This window comes from Salvelinus namaycush, unplaced genomic scaffold, assembly GCF_016432855.1.
Source record: "Salvelinus namaycush isolate Seneca unplaced genomic scaffold, SaNama_1.0 Scaffold9, whole genome shotgun sequence".
NCBI classification, from domain to species: domain Eukaryota; kingdom Metazoa; phylum Chordata; class Actinopteri; order Salmoniformes; family Salmonidae; genus Salvelinus; species Salvelinus namaycush.
In genome coordinates, this window is record NW_024061641.1 from 969894 (window position 1) to 986856 (window position 16963).

The window sequence follows — 16963 nt, forward strand, 5'->3', positions numbered from 1 at the left end:
TCCGTCCGTCCGTCTGTCTGTCTGTCGAGGTGCAGAGAGTCTCGGGTCCCTAAGCCCTTCCCAGCCATGCTGTGTGTGTGCATGTTTATGTGTGTGTCTGACCCGACCTCGCTGTGTTTGTGTAACCCGACTTTGCTCTGTGTGTGTGTGTCTGACCCGACCTAGCCGGCGTGTAGCTCCGCCTGACGACCTCGCCTAAAGCCACCGATTGGTCAACGGAGACGAATCTATCGAGGATGTCGGTGCACCAATCACGGCCCTCCTTGACCAGTAGTTTGTCCCGGGGGTGTCGACCCTCCACGAAGCGGTTTAGAACCCCAACGCCGTAGGTCAGAGGGCAACGACGCACACGCACCTGAAGGAGAGTAAAGGGAGATGGAAAATGTTTATAACAGGGTTCCACAGTGTGTGTGTGCACCTGGGGAGAGGAGAGAGAGCAGTGATTGGTTCGAATAGTTGGTGACGTCATAGCACCTGGAGGGAGGAACAGGGGAAATGTTTAGAACAGGAGGTGAATCTCAATCGTATTTCCTTGATTCCTCACATCCTCTGTCCTCACCTACTTCTCAACCCATTGGAGAAGTTCAGAGGGGAGGAACCTTTTGAGAAGGATACGAGGAGAGAGGAATCAAGGCAATAAGGAAATACAATTGAGATGCACCCATGGTAGTAGTGTGTATACGTACCACAGTGGGGTTGAGAGCGGACGTGTTTAACCAGAAGTCCCCAAAAATTTGACCAACTAGGGGGTTAAGGGTTAAGGTTAGAATTTAGTGTTAGAATACATTTTAGGGTTAGGAACTAGGATTAGGGTTAGGAGCTAGGTTTAGGGTTAGGGTTAGGAGCTAGGTTTAGTTTTAGAGTTAGGTTTTTGGGTTAAGGTTAGGGGTTAGGGAATATAGGATTTTGAATGGGACTAAATTGTGTCCCCCCACAAGGTCAGTTCTACAAAACTGTGTGTGTGCGTACCACGGTGTGACTGTGCGTACCATGGTGTGCGCATACAACGGTGTGTGTGTACCACAGTGTGACTCTGCGTACCACGGTGTTTGTCTGTGTGTATATACTCTCACCACGGTGGGGTCCAGTCCGAACAACACAGCCCCCTTCAGTATGGTCAGACCCACATCCTGAGGGATGATGATGCGACACGTTTGCCCCAAAGCATTCTGGGCCGCCCGCTGCAGCATGGGCGACTCAGCGAAACCCCCAACCAGGAACAGGAAGCGAATACCCTGCACTTCCTGTCTCTGCATCAACTCCTCTGGAGGGAGAGAGGAATGAGAGGGGAGGTGAGACCAACATGTCAATGTTGAGGTTTATATCAAATGTGTCCCTTTATGCTACATTGTCAGACCAAATAATGTTAGTGAGTGTGTTTGTGTGTGTGTGTGTGTCTGTGTCTGTATCTATGTGTGTGTGTGTGTGTGTGTGTGTGTGTGTGTGTGTGTGTGTGTGTGTGTGTGTGTGTGTGTGTGTGTGTGTGTGTGTGTGTGTCTGTGTCTGTGTCTGTGTCTATGTGTGTGTGTGTGTGTGTGTGTGTGTGTGTGTGTGTGTGTGTGTGTGTGTCTGTGTCTGTGTGTGTGTCTGCGTGTGTGTCTGTGTCTGTGTCTGTGTGTGTGTGTGTGTGTGTGTCTGTGTCTGTGTGTGTGTGTGTGTGTGTGTGTGTGTCTGCGTGTGTGTGTGTGTGTGTGTCTCACCAATGTGTTTGATGATGTTGTTAATGGTGGGTTGGAACAGTTCGTTCATGGCTTCAGGAGTGAGACGTAGCATTCCCTGAGACGACCACTTCACTATGTTCATGCTACAGAGAGAGAGACATTGTAAATAAGAGTTTGTTCGCCCGGATAAATAAAGAGAGAGAGAGACCGTAAAAGAGACATGCAGGGGGTGAGACGACCACTTTTCTATGTTCTTACTAATGTAGAGAGAGGGGTCATACACTATTTTTATGTTATTTTGTTCATCCTCACACAGGGAGAGATGTCAAATACACACACACACACACACACACACACACACACACACACACACACACACACACACACAACCTTTCGCTCCCCACTACATACTTGCTCTTGCGCAGGGCAGTCTCCACACTCTGTCCTCTGTATCTTTTGTAGAAGTCGATAAAGGAGAAGGGCAGAGAGATATTCAGTGCGCTGGATCGCCCTGGCGTGGCCGTGCGTTTACGAGCCTCGAACGCGATGGTCAGATCCACCCATGCAGCGGGACGCTTCGCCTAAAAAAACAGATATTTATCAGACGCTATTATCCAGCCGGAATCAAACCCACGACCCTGGCGATGCAAGCGTCATGCTCTATGCTCTAGAAAATTACCTTGAAGCTCTCGATAAAGTCCTCCCCGAAGATCTTACAAAGCATGGCTTCAAAGGCTAGGTCGACGCCGACCGCCCCGTATGGACCTCCTAAAATAGGCAAATTAATGAAAACATTGTATGAGTCTCGTAAAAAAAGTATTCACCCCTGACTATTCACCCCTGACTATTCACCCTTGACTATACACCCCTGACTATACACCCCTGACTATACACCCCTGACTATTCACCCCTGACTATTCACCCCTGACTATTCACCCCTGACTATACACCCCTGATTATACACCCCTGACTATTCACCCATGACTATTCACCCATGATTATTCACCCCTGACTATACACCCCTGAGTATTCACCCCTGACTATACACCCCTGACTATTCACCCCTGACTATTCACCCTTGACTATACACCCCTGAGTATTCACCCTTGACTATACACCCCTGAGTATTCACCCTTGACTATACACCCCTGACTATTCACCCCTGACTATTCACCCCTGACTATACACCCCTGACTATTCACCCCTGACTATTCACCCCTGACTATACACCCCTGACTATACACCCCTGACTATTCACCCCTGACTATACACCCCTGACTATATACCCCTGACTATACACCCCTGACTATTCACCCCTGACTATTCACCCCTGACTATTCACCCCTGACTATACACCCTGAGTATCCACCCCTGACTATACACCCCTAAGTATTCACCCTTGAGTATACACCCCTGAGTATACACCCCTGAGTATACACCCCTGACTATACACCCCTGACTATACACCCCTGACTATACACCCCTGACTATTCACCCCTGACTATACACCCCTGACTATACACCCCTGACTATACACCCCTGACTATTCACCCCTGACTATACACCCCTAAGTATTCACCCCTGACTATACACCCCTGACTATTCACCCCTGACTATACACCCCTGACTATACACCCCTAAGTATTCACCCCTGAGTATACACCCCTGACTATACACCCGAGTACTCAACACTGAACTGTTCAACCCTGAGTTTTCACCACTGACCATTGCGTAGGTAGGTGAAGAGGTGGGTGTAGATAGGTGAAGAGGTGGGCGTAGGTAGGTGAAGAGGTGGGCGTAGGTAGGTGAAGAGGTGGGCGTAGGTAGGTGAAGAGGTGGCCGTAGGTAGGTGAAGAGGTTGGCGTAGGTAGGTGAAGCAGTGGGCGTAGGTAGGTGAAGAGGTGGGCGTAGGCAGGTGAAGAAGGGGACATAGACAGGTGAAGGGGTGGGCGTAGGTACATGAAGAGGTGGGCGTAGGTAGGTGAAGAGGTGGGCGTAGGCAGGTGAAGAAGGGGGCGAAGGTAAGTGAAGAGGTGGTGTCTAAGCTACAATTAATCTGTTACCTGAGGCCTTGTAGAGTTCCTTCAGTGTCCCCTGCGGCTGATCTCTGAACAGTTAGGTACTGTATAAGGTAAGGTATCTAAGGTGGTAAGGTATCTAAGGTGGTGAGGTATCTAAGGTGGTGAGGTATCTAAGGTGGTGAGGTATCTAAGGTGGTAAGGTATCTAAGGTGGTAAGGTATCTAAGGTGGTGAGGTATCTAAGGTGGTGAGGTATCTAAGGTAGTGAGGTATCTAAGGTGGTGAGGTATCTAAGGTGATGAGGTATCTAAGGTGGTGAGGTATCTAAGGTGGTGAGGTATCTAAGGTGAGGTATCTAAGGTGGTGAGGTATCTAAGGTGGTGAGGTATCTAAGGTGAGGTATCTAAGGTGGTGAGGTATCTAAGGTGGTGAGGTATCTAAGGTGGTGAGGTATCTATGGTGAGGTATCTAAGGTGGTAAGGTATCTAAGGTGGTGAGGTATCTAAGGTGATGAGGTATCTAAGGTGGTGAGGTATCTAAGGTGGTAAGGTATCTAAGGTGGTAAGGTATCTAAGGTGGTGAGGTATCTATGGTGAGGTATCTAAGGTGGTGAGGTATCTAAGGTGGTGAGGTATCTATGGTGAGGTATCTAAGGTGGTGAGGTATCTAAGGTGGTGAGGTATCTAAGGTGGTGAGGTATCTAAGGTGATGAGGTATCTAAGGTGGTGAGGTATCTAAGGTGGTGAGGTATCTAAGGTGGTGAGGTATCTAAGGTGGTGAGGTATCTAAGGTGGCGAGGTATCTAAGGTGGTGAGGTATCTAAGGTGGTGAGGTATCTAAGGTGGTGAGGTATCTAAGGTGAGGTATCTAAGGTGGTGAGGTATCTAAGGTGGTGAGGTATCTAAGGTGGTGAGGTATCTAAGGTGAGGTATCTAAGGTGGTGAGGTATCTAAGGTGGTGAGGTATCTAAGGTGGTGAGGTATCTAAGGTGGTGAGGTATCTAAGGTGGTGAGGTATCTAAAGTGAGGTATCTAAAGTGAGGTATCTAAGGTGGTGAGGTATCTAAGGTGGTGAGGTATCTAAGGTGGTGAGGTATCTAAGGTGGTGAGGTATCTAAGGTGGTGAGGTATCTAAGGTGAGGTATCTAAGGTGAGGTATCTAAGGTGGTGAGGTATCTAAGGTGGTGAGGTATCTAAGGTGGTGAGGTATCTAAGGTGGTGAGGTATCTAATGTGGTGAGGTATCTAATGTGGTGAGGTATCTAAGGTGGTGAGGTATCTAAGGTGGTGAGGTATCTAAGGTGGTGAGGTATCTAAGGTGAGGTATCTAAGGTGGTGAGGTATCTAAGGTAAGGTATCTAAGGTGGTGAGGTATCTAAGGTGGTGAGGTATCTAAGGTGGTGAGGTATCTAAGGTGGTGAGGTATTCTAAGGTGGTGAGGTATCTAAGGTGGTGAGGTATTCTAAGGTGGTGAGGTATCTAAGGTGGTGAGGTATCTAAGGTGGTGAGGTATTCTAAGGTGGTGAGGTATCTAAGGTGGTGAGGTATCTAAGGTGGTGAGGTATCAAATGTGAGGTGTCTAAGGTGGTGAGGTATCTAAGGTGGTGAGGTATCTAAGGTGAGGTATCTAAGGTGGTGAGGTATCTAAGGTTGTTACCTGAGACCTTGTAGAGTTCCTTCAGTGTCCCCTGGGGCTGCTCTATCTGATGAACTGTCAGGTCTACTGTTCCTCCTCCACAGTCTGCCACTATGTACCGGTCACCTGGCGAGAGAACACACACGAACACACACGAACACACACACACACACACACCATGAAAGATCAGTAACTTTTGAGTGTCAATTTCAATCATTCAGCACTCAATCTTGAACGTTTTTTTTGTGTCTCATGGAGTTTAAGAAAGTATACTTTTTTTAATAGGGCTCTCCTTTTCTTACGATGCAGTGGTTTAATCTGTCAGTCTGTCAATATATGTGTGTGTGCGTGCGTGCGTGCGTGCGTGCGTGTGTGTTTGACAATGTGTGTTTTCTCTCTGATGGAGGTCTGAGTACACCATGAGAGTTTGTTATGAGTCGGTCTCCCAGGCATTACAATAGCTGAGATTGCATGTGTATGTTTGTGATAGCTATAGAGATAAGGCTGGGCCTCTGTGTTTCTGGCTATAGAGATAAGGCTGGGCCTCTGTGTTTCTAATTATAGAGATAAGGCTGGGCCTCTGTGTTTCTGGCTATAGAGATAAGGCTGGGCCTCTGTGTTTCTAATTATAGAGATAAGGCTGGGCCTCTGTGTTTCTGGCTATAGAGATACGGCTGGGCCTCTGTGTTTCTAATTATAGAGATAAGGCTGGGCCTCTGTGTTTCTGGCTATAGAGATAAGGCTGGGCCTCTGTGTTGCTAATTATAGAGATACGGCTGGGCCTCTGTGTTTCTAATTATAGAGATAAGGCTGGGCCTCTGTGTTTCTAATTATAGAGATAAGTCTGGACCTCTGTGTTTCTGGCTATAGAGTGAGGGAGAAAGGGAGGAAAGAGAGGAGGGACAGAGAGGGAGGAAAGAGAGGAGGGACAGAGAGGGAGGAAAGAGAGGAGGGGCAGAGAGGGAGGAAAGAGAGGGAAGGAAAGAGAGGAGGGAAAGAGAGGGAGGAAAGAGAGGGAAGAAAGAGAGGGAGGAAAGAGAGGGAAGAAAGAGAGGAGGAAAGAGGGAAGAAAGAGAGGGAGGAAAGAGAGGGGAGGAAAGAGAAGATTTGGTGAAAAAAGTGAGTAATTGAGTAGGAATTGGGAGGAGAGGAGAGAAAGGAAGAGGGGGGAGAGAGAGAGAGAGTTTATTTACAGTAGAGTTGTAGAGGAGAGTCTCAGGGGCCAAACCCTTCCTGGTCATGGTGTGTGTGTCATGGTGTGTGCCTGTGCCTGTGCCTGCAGGCGTGTGTGTGTCAGGAAGGGAGGGAGGGTAGTAGGGGTCAGAGAGGGCGCGTGGCTCTCCAGACTCCTGTCATGGCTCAGTGAGAAGAGAGATGGGGTGAGGGACCGGCTTAGGGAATTTTTTTGGGCGCATTGGGGGGTTGAAGAGTTGATTATTTTGACCCTGGACCTCAAAGCCTTTCTCACCGTCTACCCCCTTATATCCGTCTGCGTTCTGTCTATCTGACTGTGTGCACGCTAGTATGTGTGTGACTAACCAGTCTGCATCTCTGACCAGAGTTCTCCGGTCCCTCTCTCCACCAGGAAAGTTCTGCTGTGTCTCGCTTTCCTCAGCTGCTCACGCGCTGCAACACACACACACACACACAAGATACAGACAACATTTTAACAACCATACAATAACATTCAAACAAACAACCTACAACATACAAAAAAAACAGACAACATAAAAAAAAAAAACTCTCAACCCACAGTTAGAACACACACAAATACATGTTACTGTAACGCAACCAACCCACAACATTAAACCATGTTAGATACTTGAACACATTTATGCCATTTAGCAGACACTCTTATCCAGAGCAACTAGAAGCACAAGCATTTCGCTACACTCGCATTAACATCTGCTAACCATGACAAATAAAATTTGATTTGATTTGACTTACAGGAGCAATTAGGGTAAGTGCCTTGCTCAAGGGCACATCAACATATTTTTTTACCTAGTTAGCTCGGTGATTCAAACCAGTGACCTTTCGGTTACTGGCCCAATGCTCTTAAACTAGGCTACACCCCCAAGCCAATACATTCAAACTTTAGTGAGGGGACCCTGGAAGCGACCCAATACATTCAAACTTTAGTGAGGGGACCCTGGAACCGACCCAATACATTCAAACTTTAGTGAGGGGACCCTGGAAGCGACCCAATACATTCAAACTTTAGTGAGGGGACCCTGGAACCGACCCAATACATTCAAACTTTAGTGAGGGGACCCTGGAAGCGACCCGATACATTCAAACTTTAGTGAGGGGGCCTTGGAAGCGACCCGATACATTCAAACTTTAGTGAGGGGACCCTGGAAGCGACCCAATACATTCAAACTTTAGTGAAGGGACCCTGGAAGCGACCCAATACATTCAAACTTTAGTGAGGGGGCCCTGGAACCGACCCGATACATTCAAACTTTAGTGAGGGGGCCCTGGAACCGACCCAATACACTCAAACTTTAGTGAGGGGACCCTGGAAGCGACCCAATACATTCAAACTTTAGTGAGGGGGCCCTGGAACCGACCCAATACACTCAAACTTTAGTGAGGGGGCCCTGGAAGCGACCCAATACACTCAAACTTTAGTGAGGGGACCCTGGAAGCGACCCAATACACTCAAACTTTAGTGAGGGGACCCTGGAAGCGACCCAATACATTCAAACTTTAGTGAGGGGGCCCTGGAACCGACCCAATACATTCAAACTTTAGTGAGGGGACCCTGGAAGCGACCCAATACACTCAAACTTTAGTGAGGGGGCCCTGGAAGCGACCCAATACATTCAAACTTTAGTGAGGGGGCCCTGGAACCGACCCAATACACTCAAACTTTAGTGAGGGGACCCTGGAAGCGACCCAATACATTCAAACTTTAGTGAGGGGGCCCTGGAACCGACCCAATACATTCAAACTTTAGTGAGGGGGCCCTGGAAGCGACCCAATACATTCAAACTTTAGTGAGGGGGCCCTGGAAGCGACCCAATACACTCAAACTTTAGTGAGGGGGCCCTGGAAGCGACCCAATACACTCAAACTTTAGTGAGGGGACCCTGGAAGCGACCCAATACACTCAAACTTTAGTGAGGGGGCCCTGGAACCGACCCAATACATTCAAACTTTAGTGAGGGGGCCCTGGAAGCGACCCAATACATTCAAACTTTAGTGAGGGGGCCCTGGAAGCGACCCAATACACTCAAACTTTAGTGAGGGGACCCTGGAAGCGACCCAATACACTCAAACTTTAGTGAGGGGGCCCTGGAACCGACCCAATACATTCAAACTTTAGTGAGGGGGCCTTGGAAGCGACCCAATACACTCAAACTTTAGTGAGGGGGCCCTGGAAGCGACCCAATACATTCAAACCGACATAACTGTCAGAATGTTAACTAACTGTCAAGAGTAAATGGCTTCAACCACTGAAAACAACAGAGTAAAGACTTGCACTGCAGCCAAGAAAGAATGGAGAGAGATAGTAGAGAGATAGTAGAGAGATAGTAGAGAGATAGTAGAGAGATAGTAGAGAGATAGTAGAGAGAGAGAGTTAAAATAGCAGAGATTTGCTCTTAAAATCGGCTTTAACCTCAAAGCATCTTGGGTTTTTATAACGTACCCGAATGTGGTTAGTGTTAGGTGATGTGTTGATATTAGCTGAGGTTCTAGGACATTGTGCTTTAACCCTGGTCAACCCTGGTCTAAACAACAATCATAGGACCCTTGTTGTAGGTACAGTCTCTGTTGTAGATACAGTCTTTTGTAGATATAGTCTCTGTTGTAGATATAGTCTCTGTTGTAGATATAGTCTCTGTTGTAGATACAGTCTCTGTTGTAGATATAGTCTCTGTTGTAGATATAGTCTATGTTGTAGATATAGTCTCTGTTGTAGATATAGTCTCTGTTGTAGATACAGTCTATGTTGTAGACATAGTCTCTGTTGTAGATATAGTCTCTGTTGTAGATATAGTCTCTGTTGTAGATACAGTCTCTGTTGTAGATACAGTCTATGTTGTAGATATAGTCTCTGTTGTAGATACAGTCTATGTTGTAGATGCAGTCTCTGTTGTAGATATAGTCTCTGTTGTAGATATAGTCCCTGTTGTAGATACAGTCTCTGTTGTAGATACAGTCTCTGTTGTAGATCATCTCTGTTGTCTATTTTGGGACAATGACAAGGCCCTGTATTGTATCTTTGACATCTGGGATTTTGAAATGAGACACACATTGGGGATATGGAGAGTTTGTGTGTGTGTTTGTGTGTGTGCGTGTTTGTGTGGGGGGGGGGGGGGGGCAATTTGAACCCTGGCCCATACTTTCTCATATGGTAATGACTCTGAACAGAATAACATAACCAGGAACCACTGAAAAAAACACTGTGTGTGTTCATGCGTGCTTGTGTGTTTTTATAAGGGGTCTGGAAGTCATTTTACAGCAAAGAAATACAAAGAAGAGAGAGAGAAAAAAGACAGAGAGAGAGAGAGAGAGAGAGAGAGAGAGAGAGAGAGAGAGAGAGAGAGAAAAGATACAGAGAAAGAGAGAGAGAGAGAGAGAGAGAGAGAGAGGGAAAGATACAGAGAGAGAGAGAGATAGAGAGAGAGAGAGAAAAGACACAGAGAGAGAGGTAGTGAGCTCATGGCCTCCTGAGTTCTTCTGCAAAAATATATAATTTCAGTTGGATAAATGTAGATAAACTTATTTTTTTCGCAAGGACTTCTACATGATACTAACCTCAACATCAAAACCTTTAATCCAAATCAAAATACCGTACCTAAAACTTCCAACGAATCAAAACCTGTGGAATAAACAGAGTGGAACCTGGAAATACCATCCAACACAAGACAGAGTAATGTTCAGTCTGAACCTACTAAAAGACAACCTCTAGATAATTTTATTATATAAAGCTTAATAAATAAGGCTACTAAGCTTACCAAGCTGCTAGGACAGAAATGACCTGGCTTTAACTTGTGTGAAGTGAGAGGTGTGAAAATTATTGGGCCTAACAATGGCAGGAGAGTTTCACAGCCCCCCACCCAAATGCAGAGGCCTTTGAAGCCCTCATGGCTTATCCCTGTGGAGAGGTCATTACAATACAGTACCCCATGGATATTAAAAACAACACTGCACGGAATAAGTACAAAAAAAGCTCCTCAAGGACAATCCAGAGACACTATTTGCTGACTGCTACAAAGATGGGAATGTAAGTAACTTCATTTTCCACACAGACCATCCCCTGGCATGCCACAGTGCTATAAGAGCACACTACTGTCAAGAGAGAGGGTATTGGCCCAGGGTGGAAACTAGACATTGAGGATATTGAAACAACCTCTGTCAACATGTACAAGTCTGGGACAGTAATGGTGCAGGGCTTCCTCATGCAGTTCCAGCAGGAAAAGATCTCTCTTTGTGACGACTCCCCCATCCTGAGTGAGTCTGATCACACCTCTTCAAACTGCCCTGCAGACGAACAGCCCCGAGAGGAGCTCCCCCATCCTGAGTGAGTCTGATCACACCTCTTCAAACTGTCCTGCAGACGAGCAGCCCCGAGAGGAGCTCCCCCATCCTGAATGAGTCTGATCACACCTCTTCAAACTGCCCTGCAGACGAGCAGCCCCGAGAGGAGCTCCCCCATCCTGAGTGAGTCTGATCACACCTCTTCAAACTGTCCTGCAGACGAGCAGCCCCGAGAGGAGCTCCCCCATCCTGAATGAGTCTGATCACACCTCTTCAAACTGCCCTGCAGACGAGCAGCCCCGAGAGGAGCTCCCCCATCCTGAGTGAGTCTGATCACACCTCTTCAAACTGTCCTGCAGACGAGCAGCCCCGAGAGGAGCTCCCCCATCCTGAGTGAGTCTGATCACACCTCTTCAAACTGTCCTGCAGACGAGCAGCCCCGAGAGGAGCTCCCCCATCCTGAGTGAGTCTGATCACACCTCTTCAAACTGCCCTGCAGACGAGCAGCCCCGAGAGGAGCTCCCCCATCCTGAGTGAGTCTGATCACACCTCTTCAAACTGCCCTGCAGACGAGCAGCCCCGAGAGAAGCTCCCCCATCCTGAGTGAGTCTGATCACACCTCTTCAAACTGTCCTGCAGACGAGCAGCCCCGAGAGGAGCTCCCCCATCCTGAGTCAGTCTGATCACACCTCTTCAAACTGTCCTGCAGACGAGCAGCCCCGAGACGAGCTCCCCCATCCTGAGTGAGTCTGATCACACCTCTTCAAACTGCCCTGCAGACGAGCAGCCCCGAGACGAGCTCCCCCATCCTGGGTGAGTCTGATCACACCTCTTCAAACTGTCCTGCAGACGAGGATAGTCACCCCCCCAGCACTGAACACACCCAGGTCCCACAACTGCACCGCTCCTCCATCATTGAGAGGGATAAATTCACAGTGCTGAAGGGAAACATGGTGGAGCTCAGAGAGCTGGTCCACACAATCCAGACAGAACAAACCCACAAAACAGACCAGCACAAGGGCCCAGCAGGAAAGGGTGGTCACAGCACTGAAGGGAGTGATTGAAAAAGCTTCTTCCACTTTCCCCAACGCACAAGTGGTTATCTCCACCCTGCTACCAGGAAAATACTTTCACCCTGCCACCATACAGTGGGTGAATGCAAGCATTTCGCAAGACTGTGCCCCAAAACCTAGTGTCTACCTGGCCCACCACTCCACCCTGGACTTGAACAGCCTTTATGACCAGGTCCACCTATACAAGGCAGCAATCCACCTATACAAGGTCCACCTATACAAGGCAGCAATCCCCACTTTTGCCAGGACCCTGAAGGACGTCACCCTGAAACGTAGCCCCAGCACCTCACACAGGAGCAACGGACACCCGGCCCAGACCAGAGAGACACCCTCCCAGACCAGAGAGACACCCTCCCAGACCAGAGAGACCCCCAAGACCTGGCCCAACCCCCACTATTACACCCGCCCAAGCCCCATCCTGCGACCTAAGAGGTATGTATCAGATGCTCAACATGCTCTGCTCACATCTACTGTGATGGTACGGGCCTAAACCACACAAAAACAACACTAGACACTATGGAACACAAAGCTTTTACTATCTCAACCTGAAATATACAAGGTCTGAGGTCATCTGCCTTTGGCCTAAAGAGCAGGAACCCAGACTTCATCAAAGAAATTGGAAATACAGACATTGTCATCCTACAAGAAACATGGTATGAAGGAGACGGACCCACTGGTTGCCCTCTAGGTTACAGAGAGCTGGTAGTCCCATCCACCAAACTACCAGGCGTGAAACAGGGAAGGGACTCAGGGGGTATACTAATTTGTTATAGAGCAGACCTAACTCACTCTATTAAATTAATCAAAACAGGAACATTTTACATTCGGCTAGAAATGAATAAGGAAATGATCTCAACAGAGAAACATGTCCTCATGTGTGCTACATATATCCCCCCACTAGAATCCCCATACTTTAATGAAGACAGCTTCTTCATCCTGGAGGGGGAAATCGATAATTTCCATGCCCAGGGACATGTACTAGTCTGTGGCGACCTAAATGCCAGAACTGGACAAGAACCTGACACCCTCAGCACACAGGGGGACAAACACCTACCTGAAGGTGACAGCATTCTCTCCCCCCATTTGCCCCCCTAGACACAACTACGATAACATAACCAACAAAAACGTGTCACAGCTCCTGCAACATAGTCAATGGTAGGCTTCGAGGGGACTCCTATGGTAGGTACACCTATAGCTCATCTCTTGACAGTAGTACTGTAGACTACTTTATCACTGACCTCAACCCAGAGTCTCTCAGAGCGTTCACAGTCAGTCCACTGACACCCCTATCAGATCACAACAAAATCACAGTCTACCTGGACAGAGCAATACTCAATCATGAGGCATCAAAGCCAAAGGAACTGAATAATATTAAGAAATGCTATAGATGTAAAGTGGAAAGTAGTGTGGAAACCTACCAAAAAACAATTAGGCAACAACAAATTCAAACCCTTCTAGACAACTTCCTGGACAAAATGTTTCACTGTAATAGTGAAGGTGTAAACTTAGCAGTATAATACCTAAACAGTATATTTGACCTCTCAGCTTCCCTATCAAATCTAAAAATGTCAAGCAAACTACCGAAGAAAATTAACAACAATGACCAATGGTTTGATGAAGAATGCAAAAACATAAGATAGAAATTGAGAAATCTGTCTAACCAAAAACATAGAGACCCAGAAAACCTGAGCCTACGCCATCACTATGGCGAATCACTAAAACAATACAGAAATACACTACGGAAAAAGAAGGAACAGCACGTCAGAAATCAGCTCAATGTAATTGAAGAATCCATAGACTCTAACCACTTCTGGGAAAATTGAAAAACAAAATTGGAAAAAAAACAACACAAAGAATTATCTGTCCAAAATGGAGATGTATGGATAAACCACTTCTCCAATCTTTTTGGCTCTATAACAAAGTACAAACAGCAAAAACATAAACATGATCAAATACGAATCTTGGTATCAGCTATTAAAGACTACCAGAAACCACTGGATTCTCCAACTACATTGAATAAACTACAGGACAATATACAAACCCTCAAACCCAAAAAGGCCTGAGGGGTTCATGGTATCCTAAATGAAATGATAAAATATACAGACCACAAATTCCAATTGGCTATACTCCTTGGTTTCCAATTTTCCCAGAAGTGGTTAGATTCTATGGATTCTTCAATTACATTGAGCTGATTTCTGACATGCTGTTCCTTCTTTTTCCGTAGTGTATTTCTGTATTGTTTTCATTTGGCTTTGATGATGTTACATCTGGCAACTTCCCCAATATTTGGAACCAAGGACTGATCACCCCAATCCACAAACGTGGAGACAAATTTGACCCCAATAACTACCGTGAGATATGCGTCAACAGCAACCTTGGGAAAATCCTCTGCATTATCATTAACAGCAGACATTTCCTCAGTGAAAACAATGTACTGAGCAAATGTCAAATTGGCTTTTTACCAAATTACTGTACGACCGACCACGTATTCACCCTGCACACCCTAATTGACAAACAAACAAACCGAAACAAAGGCAAAGTCTTTTCATGCTTTTGTTGATTTCAAAAAAGCTTTTGACTCAATTTGGCTTTAAGGGGTCTGCTATACAAGTTGATGGAAAGTGGTGTTTGGGGAAAAACATACTACATTATAAAATCCATTTACACAAACAACAAGTGTGCGTTTAAAATTGGCAAAAAACACACACCTTTCTTTATACAGGGCCGGGGGGTGAGACAGGGATGCAGCTTAAGCCCCACCCTCTTCAACATATATCAAAGAATTGGTGAGGGCACTAGAACAGTCTGTAGCACCCGGCCTCACCCTACTAGAATCTGAAGTTAAATGTCTGTTTGCTGATGGTCTGGTGCTTCTGTCCCCAACCAAGGAGGGCCTACAGCAGCACCTAGATCTTCTACACAGATTCTGTCAGACCTGGGCCCTGACAGTAAATCTCAGTAAGACAAAAATAATGGTGTTCCAAAAAAGGTCCAGTTGCCAGGACCACAAATACAAATTCCATCTAGACACCGTTGCCCTAGAGCACACAAAAAACAATACATACCTCAGGCTAAACATCAGCGCCACAGGTAACTTCCACAAAGCTGTGAACGATCTGAGAGACAAGGCAAGAAAGGGCCTTCTATGCATCAAAAGGAACATAAAAATCAACATACCAATTAGGATCTGGCTAAAAATACTTTAATCAGTTATAGAACCCATTGCCCTTTATGGTTGTGAGGTCTGGGGTCCGCTCACCAACCAAGAATTCACAAAATGGGACAAACACCAAATTGAGAATGCATAGAGAATTCTGCAAAATTATCCCCTGTGTACAACGTAGAACACCAAATAATGCATGCAGAGCAGAACTAGGCCGACACCCCACTACGGACAAAACGATCACTTCCTTTTAAAATAAATTCTAAAAGGAAGTGATTCCCAAACCGTACATAACAAAGCCATTATCAACAGAGAGATGAACCTGGAGAAGAGTCCCCTAAGCAAGCACAATTAGACCCAACCAAATCATGAGAAAACAAGAAGATAATTACTTGACACGTTGGAAGGAATTCACAAAAAACAGAGCAAACTAGAATGCTATTTGGCCCTAAACAGAGAGTACACAGTGGCAGAATACCTGACCACTGTGACTGACCCAAACTTAAGGAAAGCTTTGACTATGTATAGACTCAGTGAGCATAGCCTTGCTATTGAGAGAGGCCACCATAGGCAGACCTGGCGCTCAAGAGAAGACCGGCTATGTGCACACTGCCCACAAAATGAGGTGGAAACTGAGCTGCACTTCCTGACCTCCTGCCAAATGTATGACCATATTAGAGACACATATTTCCCTCAGATTACACAGATCCACAAAGAATTCGAAAACAAATCCAAAAGAGAGGGAGGAGGAAAGAGAGGAGGAAACGGGAGCAAACAGAGGAGGAAACGGGAGGAAACAGAGGAGGAAACGGGAGCAAACAGAGGAGGAAACGGGAGGAAAGAAACATACAAATGATGACGTTTAAAAGGGCAATCTGTAGTTCAAACAACAACAAAGAGGAGTCCCTGCCAATGTATTGGTAAACAGTTGAGGGATCGGGCTAGAGAAATGTGACCACTCTCAAACTCATAGACAGAGCTACGAACGCAAGGACCGACCATTCATGACATCAACGTGATAGTTTAACCATGTTTTGAGGCCGTTACAGTGTTTGAGAAAGAAAGAGATGAGAGAAAGCTAACGGGGAAGAGTGTGGGTGAGATCATGGGCTCACAGCATCTTGTTCCAATTACAATATCCTGTGTGTGTGGGTGGGTGTATGTCCATTCACACAAAATACACACACATACTTCTGCACTGCTGTAACAGCACACACACAGGCAAACAGTCATTCAAGGCAAAGCCAGATACATTACATTACCTCTCTTTCTCTCTCTCTCTCTCTCTCTCTCTCTCTCTCTCTCTCTCTCTCTCTCTCTCTCTCTCTCTCTCTCTCTCTCTCTCTCTCTCTCTCTCTCTCTCTCTCTCTCTCTCTCTCTCTCTCTCTCTCTCTCTCTCTCTCTCTCTCTCTCTCTCTCTCTCTCTCTCTCTCTCTCTCTCTCTCTCTCTCACCTTGTCTGAAGCTGGAGTCAAAAGGGCGGGACCCGTCGCTCTCCAAGCTGAGGCCGTTGGTCATTGGCCGGAGGCTCAGGTCAATCACCTGGTGTAGGCGGAGCTTGCGACAGTAGATGGAAGCTGCTTCAGGTTCTAGAGCTATCAAGAGCTGTTCTGGAGTGTCAGGAGATACTAGACCAGCCTAGAGAGAGACAGAGGGAGGATTAATGCTGCTAAATATAAGGTTCTAGAGGTTCTATAAGGTTCTAAGCCTCAGACAAGATCAGCCTGAATAGTGGGGGTTAAAGGGGGTATGCGTAGAGGGGGTTAGAGGGGGTATGCACAGTGGGGGTTGGAGGGGCTATTTATAGTGGGGGTTAGGGAAGGTATGTATAGTGGGGGTTAGACTATGCACAGTGGGGGTTAGAGGGGGTATGCATAGTGGGGGTTAGAGGGGGTATGCATAGTAGGGGTTAGAGGGGGTATGCAT

General features: G+C 46.7%; 1 protein-coding gene across 1 annotated transcript in view; it reads right to left on the reverse strand.

The window, feature by feature from the left end:
- hspa12b (heat shock protein 12B) overlaps positions 1-16963 on the reverse strand; it is a 34858-nt gene that overhangs the window by 1758 nt on the left and 16137 nt on the right. The window contains exons 8-15 of the mRNA XM_038987980.1: positions 16492-16675; positions 6855-6941; positions 5337-5441; positions 2341-2429; positions 2073-2242; positions 1701-1804; positions 1074-1264; positions 162-355 (exon numbers count right to left, since the gene is read on the reverse strand). Coding sequence (XP_038843908.1) covers positions 162-355; positions 1074-1264; positions 1701-1804; positions 2073-2242; positions 2341-2429; positions 5337-5441; positions 6855-6941; positions 16492-16675 — 1124 coding nt within the window. The remainder of the gene's footprint in view (positions 1-161; positions 356-1073; positions 1265-1700; positions 1805-2072; positions 2243-2340; positions 2430-5336; positions 5442-6854; positions 6942-16491; positions 16676-16963) is intronic.